Source organism: Ostrinia nubilalis, chromosome 13 (genome assembly GCF_963855985.1).
Source record: "Ostrinia nubilalis chromosome 13, ilOstNubi1.1, whole genome shotgun sequence".
Lineage (NCBI taxonomy): Eukaryota > Metazoa > Arthropoda > Insecta > Lepidoptera > Crambidae > Ostrinia > Ostrinia nubilalis.
In genome coordinates, this window is record NC_087100.1 from 9,719,399 (window position 1) to 9,736,258 (window position 16,860).

General features: G+C 36.7%; 2 protein-coding genes across 5 annotated transcripts in view; one reads left to right on the forward strand and one right to left on the reverse strand.

Annotated features, from left to right (window-relative positions):
- Nucleotides 1–9,701, forward strand: part of LOC135077618 (heparan sulfate 2-O-sulfotransferase pipe) — a 98,097-nt gene extending 88,396 nt beyond the window's left edge. The window contains exons 7-9 of the mRNA XM_063972173.1: nucleotides 16–140; nucleotides 4,618–4,772; nucleotides 5,690–9,701. Coding sequence (XP_063828243.1) covers nucleotides 16–140; nucleotides 4,618–4,772; nucleotides 5,690–5,925 — 516 coding nt within the window. The 3' untranslated portion in view covers nucleotides 5,926–9,701. The remainder of the gene's footprint in view (nucleotides 1–15; nucleotides 141–4,617; nucleotides 4,773–5,689) is intronic.
- Nucleotides 9,702–9,794: 93 nt separating this feature from the next.
- LOC135077617 (glycogen-binding subunit 76A) overlaps nucleotides 9,795–16,860 on the reverse strand; it is a 60,117-nt gene continuing 53,051 nt past the window's right edge. For all 4 annotated transcript variants that reach the window (XM_063972171.1, XM_063972170.1, XM_063972172.1 and 1 more), the window contains one exon: nucleotides 9,795–12,597. In XM_063972171.1, the coding sequence (XP_063828241.1) occupies nucleotides 10,951–12,591 (1,641 nt within the window). In that variant the 5' untranslated portion in view covers nucleotides 12,592–12,597 and the 3' untranslated portion in view covers nucleotides 9,795–10,950. The remainder of the gene's footprint in view (nucleotides 12,598–16,860) is intronic.

Below are 16,860 nucleotides of genomic sequence, written 5' to 3' on the forward strand. Positions count from 1 at the left end.
TCTTCTCCCTTTCAGGACTTCGAGACCTGTGTGCTGAGTGGTGACCGCGAATGCCGGTACATCGAGGGCGAGACGCACGAGGGAATTGGAGACCACCGACGCCAGACGCTGTTCTTCTGTGGACACGAGCCTCAGTGCACGTAAGTATTACTTTATCAATCTAATTATTATTGACGGGATAGCAATTCCTTATTTATGAGCCTCCGATATTTCAGCACTGTTGCAAGCGCCATGATAGTTAAGGGCAGACATGGCACTTGCAACACTACGTGCCGAAATATAATATTATTCTGTTAGTCACCATTAAACTTTTAAGCAATATATTTATTAATCTGTCAAATCAAGTAAAAAATAAATGTCTTTATTTCTTTAGACTAATTAGTTAAATTAGTTTTAACAAACACTCTTAAGTACCCTTTACATATCGTCAGTTGCAGGTTCACTTGGGGTAACTGACAAAATACAGTTTTTCAGCTCTACTGAACCGTTTAAAGTTTTTTTTAGTCTTAAATCGGACATAACTTTTTTCCTATTTAACCTTTTTTAGATCTGTTTTTACAGAAATGCTTAGAATTTTACGCGGTTTTAGATTAAATAAAAAGAATTATCTAATATGTCTTAGTTAAGGAAATAAATTGCAGTTACACCAATGTATTTTTGTACTTTTGACAGTTACACTAATTTTAGACCAAACTTTTGGAAAAAACATAGGTCAAATTGATGTAAGTACTGCCCAAAGTTAAAACAATTTGATGATTTTCTGGGATTTGGTTACTTAGTTGCTGTATAATTATGTAAAAGTATTAAAAAATAAGAGAATTCATGAAAAAAATAACATTTTGTCGTTTCTTTATTTTTTTTTTTAATTTTATTAGAAGTAACTTTTATTTTATTCATTAAAAAATGTTAAAAAAGCCACGAAAATCAAGAAAATATGTTTGTTTAATTTTTTTAAGACAGAAATATTGAAATTACTTAAGTATTACTGTGAAACTAATTAATTTGAATATTTTTTTAAGCTTTGACTTACCAATACCGTATTTAGCTCTACGGGGCAACTTAAACTGAAAACAAAATGGATTTAATTTCCCACCTCTTTATAGCAATGTTGAATTAAGGTCATAAGTACTACAACAGTAAAAGTAACAGAGTAACAACAGGTTAATGTTAGCAACGCGCAGTGACGCCTAGTTGGCTGGATAGTTTGCTCAATTTCAATATTTTTTTTTGTTGAGCTAACTTTAACTTCTTTAACTGATACTGCTGGTATAATAATAATGTAATATGTCTTAAAACTTTCTAAATTTCTATTTTATTTCATGTTATAAACCTTAGCAAATCAGTGTAATTGCAAAGTTTTCTAGCAAATTTTTTACGTTATTACAGATACACCAATTTAACCTGGTAAAATTATTACAATGTCAGTTACACCAAAATTGTGAAGGAAATCTGAAAAGTTCACACCTGAAAATGTCCGTGTAATTGTAATTTTTTTAAAGCTAGAATTTTTTTACGTATACCATTCGAAAGAGCAGAAAAATCTAAGAAAAACTGTATATTTAACTCAAAAACCGTATTTTGTCAGTTACCCCAAGTGAACCTGCAACTGACGATATCTCATTACTTTTTTGCCCTACCAATTTGAGACAAATATTTTGTAAGTGCTGAGAAGTAGCGCCGCAAAACTCAGACACCACTGTGATCTATTTAAATAAATATTTATTTCACTTAATCATAAGGCGATTTTTAACTTAATGAAGAACTAAGAGTTCCTCAATCAGTCTGTCTATGTACAAAGCGGCGGAAAAGTTAAAAATCCCCTTTTCATGATGATATTTCCTTTTAGTAATAGGGTGTATTTTTCCCGGAAATGAAAACTGTGTCTCATAATAGTTATCTATACTTATAATAAATCTGTAGAGAGGTCAATTCTGTACATGAAATATATTTTCAAAATAACTATCAGGGGGTGATTAGTGATCGATACTGATGCCAAAAATGCAATCAGTAAAATTTTTGTCTGTCTGTCTGTCTGTATGTTCCTTATAGAAACAAAAACTACTCGACGGATTTTAACGAAACTTGGTACAATTATTCTTCATACTCCTGGGCAGGTTATAGGATACTTAGGAATTCCCATGGGAACGGGCATTAGCGGGAAAATCCTTTTGTATGAAAAATCTAAACCGCTTAAGTTAGACGCTTGAAATTTGGCATGCAGGTACCTTAGTTAATTTAAAGCTTAGTTACAACAGGATATTGCAAAATTCTCACGGGAACGGGAGTTAGCGGGAAAAAACATTTGTATGAAAAAATCTAAACCGCGTAAGTTAGACGCTTAAAATTTGGCATGCAGGTACCTTAGTAAATTTAAAGCTTAGTTACAACAGGATATTGCAAAATTCTCACGGGAACGGGAGTTAGCGGGAAAAAACATTTGTATGAAAAAATCTAAACCGCGTAAGTTAGACGCTTAAAATTTGGCATGCAGGTACCTTAGTAAATTTAAAGCTTAGTTACAACAGGATATTGCAAAATTCCCACGGGAACTGGAATTAGCGGGAAATTCCTTTTGTATGACTGACTCACTGACATACCCACGCACAGCCTAAACGGCTAAACGTAGGCACTTGAAATTTATAAGGGACGTAGCTTAGGTACCGTAGAGGTGCACTAAGAAAGGAATTCCCGAAATTCCTACAGGAACAGGAATTACCGGGAAAATCCTTTTGTATGAAAAATCTAAACCGCTTAAGTTAGACGCTTGAAATTTGGCATGCAGGTACCTTAGTAAACTTAAAGCTTAGTTACAACAGGATATTGCGAAATTCCAACGGGAACGGAAAAAACATTTCTATGAAAAAATCTAAACCGCGTAAGATAGATGAAGGGGGGGGGGGATCCACGCGTACGAAGTCGCGGGCGGCCGCTAGTTTACAATAAGATGTTTAAACTGACGAGACTTTGCGCGAGTAGGTACCTGATAAACTAAAACAAGCAAAGATTCACATGACATGGAATCTTATACAAGAAGTGATAAGTTCGAGCCAATACTAAACGTAGGTAGCAAGCCTATTAAAACTAACTTCTGAAATGTTTTTAAAATACTACGCATGACTTACTATTTACAGATTAAAAAAGTAAGTAGGTACCTAATTGTCTTAGAAAATTTCAGTAGAGGTAAATAGTAGTAGAAGACAATGGCATCAGAAACCGTCGATTCATAAAGAAAGCGTACCTACTGTTTTATGCCAGAAAGTACTAATTTGACCTTAGCAGTTATCACATTGTCCTTCATGCCCGAGAGTGCAAGAGAGCAAAAAATATCTATGCAAATTGATAATAATATGCATGTTATGTTACACGTAGGTAATTAAAAACTACTTAATACGGTTTTAAGTAGTTTTTAATTAGGTACCTAATTACCTAAAGGCACAATTTTATTGACATAGCTGATAGGTTTTTTTTTATTTATTAAATAGAACAACCAACAAGACAACACTAAAAGAAAAAAAAATTACAACCTATTAAACTTAATCTAAGATAGGTTGCTACGATACGCAATAGTGGACTTATAAATTTAAACAGGTACCTGTAAAAGATCTTTTTTTTTTAATTACCTACCTACTTGACATGACTTCACGATCCGGATTGTACTGGGACATTAAGGTAGACAAAACAACGCTCAAAACTCAGTATCAGTCATAGATTTATTTATTTTAATTAAAACTTGTAATTGTTATGTTCATTCATATACTTACGACTTACATACCTAAACACTGAATGCTACTGAATGCCATTTGGCATTCTCCTCTAGTTAACCCTAGGGCCAAATTAGATACTGTAGTGTCCTTTGATTGATCATTATTTTGAAATATTTCACTGACACAACATTTCAGTAACATTCGTGTTATTGTTATTTCCAAATCGCTTCATGAAGCGAAGTTCGTTCGTTTCAGCCGAATGACGCTAGACAAAAGCCTCCCATCAAGGATTTCCACAAAGACCGATCCTGCGCCGCCCGCATCCAGGCACCTCTCGCGACTTTCACCAGATCGTCGGTCCACCTAGTGGGAGGCCCGCCCACACTACGTCGTGCTCGTGGTCGCCATTTGAGAACTTTTCTGTCCCAGCAGCCACCAGCTCTGCAAGTTATGTGCCCCACCCACTGCCACTTGATTTTACGAACACTTGAAGCGAAGTACATAACACATAAAAAAGCGCCGGAACGAAAGCGGATTTATCTAGGAGGGCTGATTTCATTTATTATAGTTCATCATTTGTTTTGTTACATGACTGATTTCATTTAATAAATAAATAATAAATAAATAAATATCCTTGGACATTTTACACTGCGCTTCTAGTCCCAAACTAAGCAAAGCTTGTACTATGGGTACTAGACGACGGATATAAACATACTTAAATACTTTTTTTTTTGTAAATACATACTTATTATACATAGAAAACACCCAGTCCAATACAAACAAATATGTTCATGCACACAAATGTTTGTACTGTGCGGGAATCGAACCCGCTACCTCCGGAATAGTTGTCCGTTTCGAACCACTACACCAAACGGCCGACATTTGTTACCGTTCATCATTTGTTTCGTTACAGGCCTTTCAACAGCGTGGAAGCCCTACAGCGCGCCAAGCGAGTGGTGGAGCAGCAGTATGCGGTGGTGGGAGTACTAGAAGACATGAACTCAACACTGCTTGCGTTGGAAAGATACATCCCTCGGTTCTTCCAAGGGGCACTACGCTTGTATTGGGGTAAGGACTGCCATTATAAAGACCAAAATTATTAGTATATGTCTAGTGCTTAGTGCCTGAGGCATGGAAGCGGCACGGAACGGTGTTTTTGAGACGTCAAACGTCCGCGAGACTTCAAATATGCTTCAGATTTGTATGCTTTGTCACGTTATACGTATATGTCATTACAGACCTATGATAATACCTACCTAAAAAGGTACTGGTTTCGTCAATGACTCGAAGTCTCTGGAAGTCGGAAACTCCTTTATTCAGGTTGGCGATTCATATCTTGACTTTTACCATTTCCAAGTGTGAGGGAAATTACCTACTCATCAAAACTATTAGCAATGTTCTACTGTGATATGAAAATGGTTCAGTTCTCAATCAGCTTTTCCCGGAATTATCGATCGAAAATAGTTATTTGTCTTTCCTTAACTTCGTCATTTCTGACATATTATGCACATATAATGATCCACATTTTACCACAATTTAGCAACGATAGCCTTGTGGCTAGGAAGAGAATTAGTTGTTTTTGCCCTTGTGGGCAAAAAAAACTATTTCTCTTCCTGTGCAAAACTCAGCCCATTTTACGCGATTTACAAATATGTAGGTATTACCATTAGCAATAAACAAAAACTATTTAGCCGAGATTTTCATTTTACTATAATTTACTTCCAGCAACAAGCTGGAATAAACTGGATGCAAGTGGTCAGGGACAGAAGTCGGTGTGAGGTTGAAGAGGATGCCTATGTTCGAAGACGAACCCTAAAAGGTCTATAGATAGATATACAGTATAATCCCGATTATCCGGATCAATTACAACCAGGGATATTCCGGATAATCGATTTCAAAGTAAAATCAAACAATAATTAACTTTTTATATAGATTCTATCTACTGTAGATAGATATTTATTTACTTATTTTTCTCCCATCCACAGAGGAGCTGAACACATTCAACCGCATCAACCGCAACGCGTTCAAGCCGCCCGTCTCCGAGGCTGTAAAACAAATCGTCCGCGCTAACTTCACTAGAGAGATAGAATTCTATGAGTTCTGCAAGCAAAGACTGCACATGCAACTGCGGGCCCTAAGGGACCCTTCCATCACACCCCCTACCACCAGGACCGCGAGGAGACGAAGAGCCCAAAGGATATTTAGGAGACCGCAGAAGTGAGACCCACAGACAGTTAGTTAAGTTAGTGTGAAAGTATTCTAAAGACTACGTCTTCCTGCTTTTAGTGTATTGTGGACAGTGTAAGTTCACGATGGTCAGAGTTTGTAAAAAAGTGCGTCCTAATGCGATCCTTTAGGACAAAGTGGTAGCTATCATCATCATCATTATCATTATCATCATCATCATCATCATCATCATCATCATCATCATAAGACTCTTTAGCCCATATTTGCCCAGTGGGTCGTTTTTGACCCGTAAAACAGGTACTGTGAACAGAAACGCAACGTGAATAAAAACAAGGAAGAATATAGTTCTGGGCACAATATGGGTAAATTAAAAAAACTTCATCCTAGAATATGTTAGAATCACAGACACGTGACTTCCTTATTTTCCCTGTAATGTTCATCTTTCATTTAGCTACATGGTCCTGAAAATTTGTTGTTATACTCGTATTAATGTAATTTCTATTCACGTTATTTAAAAAGAATTTGTCTTGTTATTATGTTAGCGTAGTTACGTTAATACCAAACGAGCCTGTAGAAAAAGAACGCCGGAAAAATATACTGAAAGGTCGTCTGAAGGACAATGGAACGTCCTAAATTAAAGTCCAGACACTGCGTAGTGCGATAAAGTACACGTATAAAATAACTTTGGGAATAAATTCTCCATGTTTTGCAAATACTTACGCAAGTCCAGATCATAAAAAGTTACCCTGAAGAGTGAAGGTGACTGCTTTTCCAGACCGCTTTAAATACAATATAAGTTTAATAATTTTCCATTAAATAAATTGGAGGTGATCATTGCACCGATCTCATCTTAATGTGTGATCATGTAACGTACTTATTGTATTCGCCTTTGTGTTTCATCATCATCATCATAATTTCAGCCATAGGACGTCCACTGTTGAACATAGGCCTCTCCCAATGATTTCCACAATGGCCGGTTGGTGGGGGCCTGCATCCAGTGCCTTCTAGCTACCTTTATGAGGTCGTTAGTCCACCTTGTGGGTGGACGTCCTACGCCTTTGTGTTTACCTACAGATAAATATTAGACTTTTGACTATCCACAAAAGACACCACATGTTAAGTTAAAATATTGATCGGCCATTCTCAGATTAGCTAGTTTTTACGTGTCCGGGCTGTTAAATCCTTAAAAATGACAAATTAGAGACATGCAAGTATTTTTATATGTTACTTAACAACCCTGTCCAGTTGTGCATAAAATCATAGGCCTCTATTTTAAGTGTAAGTGGCTAAATTAATTTCATGAACCTCTGTTCTATAATTACCGTGACGCGTCCGCACACCGACTTACTGTTAAAAGGTGGCTGTAATTTTTATGTCGTATAGATTTAAATTACTCCATTCAACATTTTAAAGAGTTTATAAGATTGTCTTATGCTTGGCAAAATATCTATTCAATAGAACCATTCTGTAAATAATTATAATTAAAAAACCGCTTGTCCGAGCTAAAGTCCTAATTACCGTTACGTTTTCTGTTCGTGATCATACTAGCCTAAATAATAGTATTTGACACATCATTACCTCGCGCGGCGTTAGCCCTTAGTTAGTGCCTTGAGCTGTTAGCAAGTGGATGTCTATTGCGTTGGTGTAACCGTCGATGAATTGCGTAAGAGTATAATTACCATATCTTTGGTTTTCAATTTTTCTAATTACCATGTCCTTATTTTTATACTAGATTTATAAAGGTAGATCCACGTTGTTAGTTTAAATAGAAACATTACTTTGACCTCCGTACATTGTAGTAAGACAGAATTTGCATACCCTGCAGATTTTGGAAATTTTGAAGAAAAACTATCGTTTTATAATTTCCATGTACTAATTGCCATATATTTATAATCACCGTTGTATGAAATTATTACCTACAAATTGCACTCACGATTGAATAAGTATAATGATAAAATATGAAAAAATACCTAGACTTTCGCATAACATCTTTACGGACTTTTCTTCCAATCTGACATCAACATTTTGAAAGCTTTCGTTAGAGTTACCTCGAAATAGATACCTCGATTTCATGACGAATGTTAAGCTTCAGTTGCTGCATGGTTGTTGGATTATAGAGTATAATAATATTTTAACTCTTAAGGTAACCCCAAAAAAAGAAGTTAGCTGGAGTGAAATCGAGGCTTCCAGATGCCCAGGAGATGTCACCCCTGCGTGAAACATGTCTCGTACCAGATATTTATTTTTACTATTAATATCATTGATATTAGCATGTTAAATCATTAATTAATATTAATATAATACCATTAAAATCTATCCATATTACCTTCGCCCTAAGAAGAGATTGTCCAACAGTAATTACCTGGCGTGAACACATTAAGAACAAAAGGGAACAAATGAACAGACAATGGACTGCATCTTACCTGCCTAGAAAAAACATAGGTATAGAAAAAACTTCGTGATATGCAATGGATAATGGGCAGAAGAATCTTGGAGAACAAATTATTACAAATGCATCCTAAGACCCATGTAGACATATGGCATCGACCCAGCCTTGCAAATGTAGAAATACTTTAACGTTTTCGAAATAAAGTATTAAAAATCCTGAGCTGTGCACCTTGGTTTACAAAGTCCACTGAAGTGATACCAAACGTCAAAGAGGAAATGTATTTGCTGCACCCCTTCTAAATTCTGAGAACTTTACAATCAGGCTCAGGAGAAAGCGAATAGCGTCAATCTGAAAACGTATTGTAAAAGAATCGAGGTGACAAATCATGGGATGTGCAGAGCTGGTGGAACTGTCATTATTACAAATTCAATCCAATCTAATAATGGCTGATGGTTGATCGCAGATAGATTTAAAAAGAGGAAGAAAACACCAATATCATTTGTGAGACCATTTGAGATCCATTAACTGTATCCATCGTTTGTACCACATTTAAAGCAAATGATGATGATTCAGATTCTGATTCAGCTAAATGCTCTTATTTGAAATGTGACACGTAGCCACACGTGTTTGTGTACAAATTTATGAATGCAAGATGTTGTTTTTTTGTTATTTTACATATCTTTTCTAATTACCGTTACATTAAGTATTAGCCTTATCTAATTACCGTGACCATAAAATTTTTGGGTCTCATTTACGCGGAAACCGCTTTGAATATTTTGACGCCTTTACGATTGTTAAATTCGTACTTTACAGGTGTTTTATATTTAAATGCGTTTAAGTCAATTAAGCCAAATTTCAAAAATGATATGGTAATTAGGCTGAAAACGCCTAATCGTGAGAATGACCGTGATAATATGACTGCCTGAAATATCACAAATCGTGCTGAAATCGCACATTTAATTATTTATTGTTCTTAAGCATAATAAAATTAGGAATAAGCTTTAAGCTTTTTGTATATAATACTTTTAAGTTAATCGCCTAAGTACATTATTATTTTACTTTTTTTTTTATGAAATTGGTTGATCTTTATTTCTTTATGTTTAAGCCATGCTGTTGTAATTAATTGATGTATGTAAACAAATAATTCGGGCTAAGAGTTAGGTATCAATTTGTTAGGTGACAAAATAAGTAAGATAAAATTACTTTATTTACTTTCTTTATTAACGCTTTACACTTTTATCTACGGTAAGGTGAGACCTGTCGATAAAACTACTTTCATAAACATTGTTTTGTTTATACTTATTTAAAGTACATTTGTAAGCGTGACTATACGTAAAGTTAAGATTATATTTATTTCGATATCATCCAATAATTGTGATATATTTCGCCTTATAAATAAATTGATAAGTAATTGAAGCTAATAGTGAAGTTTTATTAAGATCTATCATCTTCTAAAGCTTCTATAATAAAAAGCTCGTCGTTTGATAGTTTATTTTAAAAATAAAAGACCAAGATTAAAATTATGCATATTAATTTATTAGGTAGGTAGTTATTCAATAAAACAGAAGTCATTGTAACAATAATATTATTATAGTTCAGTAGGACAGCGCTCTCGCGGATCATTTCATATAAAATTAATATGGCCACATTTTAAGAATTCAGGTACATACACTATAGAAAAACCGGCCTAATAAATAAATAATATTGTAATATTGCTTAAAGTACATCTAACAATAATTTAATTTCGTAATCTCTAAATAGTCTTGTTGATAAAAATCTCGAAACCAAACAACAATAATTACCATTTATCAGTTCTTAATTAGGAAATATGTCATGTATTCAAGTTCATATATAAAAATATAAAATATAAATAGGCAAATAACATCATTAAACATAGAAAATATAAACAGTAGTTAGACATTTTCCACATAAGTAATATGTTTTCATAAAACATTCGTATGGGGGGGTTTCGTTTACTTCATAATATATTGCTTCCCTGACTCTAAGACAGGTCCACTTACATTAACAATTTACGAAACATTATAACAATCTAACAAGTGATGCATGATATTGTGTCTTTACAAATAAGTGTTCTTAACATTATTTATATACAATCCATAAAGACGCTAATGTGAATAAAATCTCTAGCTACAGAGGTGATGCTTGCGCACGTAATTTGACATACATAGACTATTACATAAGACTAATAGTTTGTAAAATTTTATTAAAATATTAATATCATTCAGAATTCATACTCTCATTCTATGTACAAGGGAACAGAATCTCAGCCCGGACCACTGTGCACGCTAGCGCCACGCCACGCGACGACTTTATTGTCCGCCAGGACGTTGTACATTATCGTTAGCTACTAACCAAAAACTCGAAAAAATATAATGTATATTTTACACTTCGAAACTTCGTTTACTGCAAATGGCACTCCGTACGAGCCGCTCGCTCGTTGTATTATATCTACACCTAAGCTACTTTATATCACAAAAACGCTTCACCACTTTAAGCCTCAATGACTCAGGACTCCGCGCTGCGAGCGCGGGCAGGCACAGGAATGTGACTAGCGGCGGGCGCCCGCGGGCCCGTCCCGGGCCTCAGCCGCGGCCGTCGCCTCTGCCGATCCATCCGACGCATTCACCCCGCCGGTGATCCCCAGCGGCGTCAGTAGAAGGACGGGTGCCAGTCCACGGTCGGGTGCAGCGGGCCCGGCGGCGACGACGACGGCGCCTGAGCGTTCACGCCCAGCGCCAAGCAGTCGAAACAGTAGTTCGCGCCACTGTTGTTGTCCCAAATCTGCTGCCCTTTGCACTGGAACCGCACCGCCAACTCGAGCCTCTGACCCGAGGATATCGACGGCGCGTACAACACGAACTGAAACCTATCCGAGTATCCGTCGCACGAACCCTGAACGTATGTAGCCTGTAAGTCGGTGTAGGTTTTCCAACGATTCATCGTATAGCGTATGTGTACAGTTTTATGAAAGTCCAAATTGCGCACTCGCACTGATCCACAAACTGTGACGTGAACCCCGTCGCAGACCCGCGCGCTTTCAAGGCACACATTTGTATTTTCCAATTTCTCTGTGACATCACGTGGTAACTGGAACAGTGGGACCAGCGTGAGGGCACCTAAGCGTGGCGGAGTCCGCACCGGTGGGGAACTCTGAACGTCGCAACCTGTGAGATCGTCATAAGCAGATTTTGGAATCACGGGGATCTCGTCCATAAAAGTCTTAACGTCCGCTAGATCTAGACCCAATACATCGGCAAAACGAACAATTTTTTTGCGGCCGGGCGTGCCAGGTGGCGTTTTACCAGTTTTTAGTGAGGAACAACGACGTACTCTTTGGGGTCGATCATCTTCAGAATCGTCGTGCTCCTCTTTGACTTCTACATTTAATAATGTTGGTTCTATTTCAGGCGCGGGAGACGTTTCTTTTTCACATAAAACTTCACTGGTCACAATTTCCAGTGGATCTTTAATATCATTGCATGTGTCTGTAGTATTTACCGCATTTTCTGTAGACACTTCATCTTCCTCGATAGGCACAACTTCTTCGAGTGATAAATTATCTACACAGTCCACAACGCCGTTTTCTAAAGGTTTTTCACTGTGGAAGACTTCATCCGCACATTCGGAAGGGTCGCTTTTAGCTGATTCAAATTCAGAATCACTGTCTATAGCAGAACTTAAATTTAACGGCAAATTGAGTCGGTCCGTATCCGATAACGATGACGGGCGTACCGTAGTGTCGACTTCATCCAAACTATTTTGTCGTGCGCATCCTTCAAACGTAATGGGCGAATACAGGGGCTTGTCAACATGTCCATTTTCACGCGGTGCCGGTTGAATTTTGACTGGTGACTCAGTGAAGAATGCGGTGGAGAATTTGAATCCGTTTCTAATTTTGTCGGGTTGGACAAGCTTGAGTTTAGTTTGTTCGTTACATTCGGGGTCGGTGTCTACGTCGTAGAACGGCGGTTCCTGTTCATCGGTGGGCGACCGCTCCGTGAAAGTGGGGTCGAATTCTTCGACTGGGCTGGAGGGGCTCTCGCATTCTAGTTCGAAGTCGTAGAAGGTGTCGTGGTCTCGGGAGTTGGAGTTGGAGGTGGTTGGGCGTAGCTTCTGCTGCGCGGGGGAGTCGCGCGCGAGCCAGTTGCTCTCGCTGTCGTCGTCGTGCGAGCCGCCGAGGTTGCGCAGGCGCGAGTGGAGGTCCCGCGCGAACGCCGCTGCACGCCCCCGGCACGACATCGGCAGCAGCGACGTCAGACCGCACTGCGAGCCGGCGCGATCACCGCTCATCTGCGTCTGAAACCAACCACACAACATTATCACACACTGAACGTGGACCTGTACGCACATTCTTATCGTAATTGAAAGATTAGGTCTATTAATTTTCATTATCAAGGTGAACCTATTATAGTTATCAAGGTCTGTACACTCATATGCGTTACTTTGATAGATACGCTTCAAGGTGATTCTCGAGGTTTACGAAAAACTTTAAGGTGGTTTTATTTTCATTCAGTCACCAGTCACCACTAATTGTGACATTACCTACTAGATAGATGTTAACGCTTAATTATCATGACATGAAAGTTGAATGTCAAAAGTGAACGAACTCGATAAGATAGTAACAATATCAAAGCAGGGCTAAGATCAGCCATACAGTAAAATTCTTCTTTGCAGAAACAGAAATATCTCAAGATAAGAATAGAAATAATTTAATGCTAAATGTGATAATATAGACAGCAAGATAAACAATGATCTGTCATGATTCACGTTCCGTTTTATCGTCGCATGTTTTGTAATGTGATTCAGTTTAGAGTCTAGGTGGGTCGATTATTTGATAATTCTAATAATATTTAAGCATAGCTGGGCATTAACTCGTTAATCCGTTAATCGTTAATTAACGAAGTTAACATTTCTATTAACGGATTAACTTTTAAGTTAACTTTAAAAAATGTTAACGGACTCGTTAACTTCCGTTAAATTATCCTAAGTCCGTTAATCGTTAATCCAGTACCTACTATTTACCAAAAAGATACAGCAGGCACGCTTAAAAACGCTAGAAAAACGCGTTCTGACAAGTTACGTTCGGGCTTCCAGAACTTCCAGAACCCAAAACAACAGTTTTTGTAACCAGTCGCACGTTATGAACTGTCAAATGATTACGATTGCTTTACACTAACGAAACGATATAAAAAATGATATTTTTTATTTATTTACTAGCTGTGCCCGTGACTTCGTCCGCGTGGAATAATGACTTTGGGTAGGCACTTTTAATAATTTAGTCTAATTATTTTACAAATAGCTTTTGCCCGCGACTTCGTCCGTGGAGAAGTCGAAAACGTTCTCATACGATTATTTTTAAATGTTTTAACGTTATTATCTAAATGTTTGAATACTTTTAAAATATAAAAATCAGGTTAAATAAACATGAAAATATTTTTTTCTTATATTTTATGAATATGCAGCTCGGCCTTTGATCCGGTGAAAGTTACTCGGTGGTATTATTTTTTTACAACGAAATCGAAAACTACACCTACCGCAGTATAGGTAAACTTTTTTTTTTATTTTCCTACGGGTGCTAGAATCACCAAGCTTCCAGCATGCCACTGGCCGTGGGAGAAGGAGCTTTTCCTCAAGACTACTCCCACTACCTCAAGGGCCTCCGCCAAAACTCTCGCGCGAAAATGAGTTTATGTATACAGCGCAAGCAGGTGCCCGCGGCATGACTTTCATGCATTACTATGCATTGTTGGGCGAGCGCACGCAGCGGGCACCCACTCCGAGGTTAAGTGGAGGCCCCTAGAGTATGGTAGTCGTTAACATGACGTCATGATTGTAAATAAAAAAATGCACTAATGAGTAATTAATATCAACTTTGAAGCAAATCACCACTAAAATAACTTTCTACCCCTTTTTAACATAGTTAGGGAGTGCATTTCACTAAAATACGAAACACGTCTTCCATTAATTCTGTTATAGAATGCTTATGCAAAATTTTAAGTAGATTGGACGAAGGAATCTCGTTATTTCATACAAACTTTGCCCCTCCTTTTTACCTCCTTAGGGGTAGAATTTTGGAAAATCCTTTCTTATCAGATGCTTACGTCATACAAAGAACACACCGTCCAAGTTTCAGGTCTTTACGATCAGCGGTTTAGGCTGTGCATTGATCCATCAGTAGCGCGCGTAGTACTTGATCATTATTTTGCTGCGATGTGATTTTAAAACTGCGATATCTCTTAAGATATTTATTGAAATCGAATGGTGTAAAGGGCAAGAATGTTTAAAATTAAATACTTGTGGTGAATAATTTATTTATTTGGATAAGGATTAATATCATGTTTATAAAAACACCTTCGCAAATAATGCATTATTTTAAAACAGATTTTTTTTGCATAAAAATGGTTACTATGAGCCAACCTTAAAAGATAGACATATGCTACCGCGGACTTTTTTAAAGAACTTTTAAAGGGGAACAATCCTGTCGTACATGATTTTTGCGAAACTTTAACCGTTTACGCAGCGTCAGCTCTCAAAAGGAAAAAATTCACTGATTTGAAATATTCTTGATTGGTGCTCCGCTCCTATTGGTCTTAGCGTGATGATAAATAGCCTAAAGCCTTCAGGAACTAACGGGCTATCCAACACAAAAAGAATTTTTCAAATCGGTCCAGTAGTTCCTGAGATTAGCGCGTTCAACCAAACAAACAAACAAACAAACAAACAAACTCTTCAGCTTTATAATATTAGTATAGATTTTTTACAAGCTTTTTTCACTTGTTAGTATGTGTGGGACAAATCTTGCAACTGAATTTATGACTAGTTTTCCACAACCGATTGAGCTGAAATTTGGTATACTTAATATGTAAGTACGATGACAATGCAATGTTATGGTACCATTGAGCTGGTCTGATGGTGGAGTCAGGAGGTGGCCATAGGAACTCCTAAATGAAACGGCGGAATCGCATAGAATTTGGGTTCGTTGGATTTGTCTTTTCGAGCACTTTAGTACTAGATGATGTCCAGGGTTCTGATGACGGAGTCAAGAGGTGGCCATAGGAATTCCTAAACGAAACTGTGGAAACTTAATCGAGTTTGGGTTTGTTGGATTTGTCTTTTCGAGCACTTTGGTGCTAAATCCTACTTAATATTATAACCTCGTAAGACCGAAGAGTAAATTGTGTCGACTTCTAAGTATCGCCGAATGTGCTTTCAGAAGAACGAATAATTTGAAGTAGTAAACGCCGAGCACTGCGAGTAAAAAAATTTCTATGTTACAGATTTTCTTTTGCATTCATATTTTCAGGGGCCCTATATAATAGTGCATAGAGCTTATTTTAGGTGAAAAATAATAAAAAAATGTTTTCTCTTAAAAGAACATTCGGTATTACAGACTTTAAAAAGGAAAAGTAAATAAATTGTATTTTATACTTTAAAGTAAAACATAAATGTTACCTTCTTAATAAATTAATACTACATAAAGATACAAAAACGATATTAATAAATGTAACTGAAAAGGAACAACGGTTTTAATTTTATTTAATGTTTCATAATTAGTACTTTTAAAAGTACTATCGGTTTTATAACATACACTAATGATAGGTTAAAATGTATAAGAAGTAAAGTGAATATTCATGTTAATTATAATATTTACTAAACTAAAAATCAGAACGTTCTCATGGTAAATATTCTCAATCATATCATAATTTTAAAAGTCCAATACTCAATCCCGTCTCAATAGAAAAAATATACAAAAATAAAACTTTCACCATCAAGACCGAATGTTCCTTGCAAAGAACTTTTATTTTTAAACTAAAAAAAATCTTACGAAACTACTTCAAATTGGGAAAAATATTTTTTTTGCTTGTTTAGCAGTATTTTAACTTAAATTATACTGGTCAGTTTTGCAATTAAACTACGTTTACGTGAAGAAAAAAAATTAATCGCACATCATGTCTTCTTGGACGAACCACCTTGTCAAAGAAAAATGATAATTTGACAGTGACATTTTGTTTTTTTTATATTAATAAGTTCGGATACCTGATTTTGAATACTTTAAGCCATAGACTATCACTCTTTTCTTTCGATAGGCGCGAATTTTTGAACTTAAATTTATCGCTAAAGTTTTAGTTCCTCTGATGGCACATCCGGCGATACTTCGAAGTCACCTCCGAAAATGTCTCGGCGTTACTGACTACAAAGTTTCAGTTCCTTCTGAGGCACATCCGGGCTTACGAGGATAAATGCGAAAGTTTGTGTGGATGTCTGGATGTTTGTTACTCTTTCACGCAAAAACTACTAAACGGATTTTGATGAAACTTCACAGTATTATTGTTTATAACCCAGAAAAACATATAGGCTATAATTTATGACGATCTGTGACAAACGAAATTTCACGCGGGTGAAGCCGCGGGCAAAAGCTAGTTGTATTATAATTGAACCAAGGCTCTGAGAGATACTAATAATAAAAAGTGTAAAATAAAATTATGATATAAAAAAACTTTTTTTAAAAACAAGCTTTTATTCTGAAATGCAGTTGTACTAAAACGAAAAAAATAATTG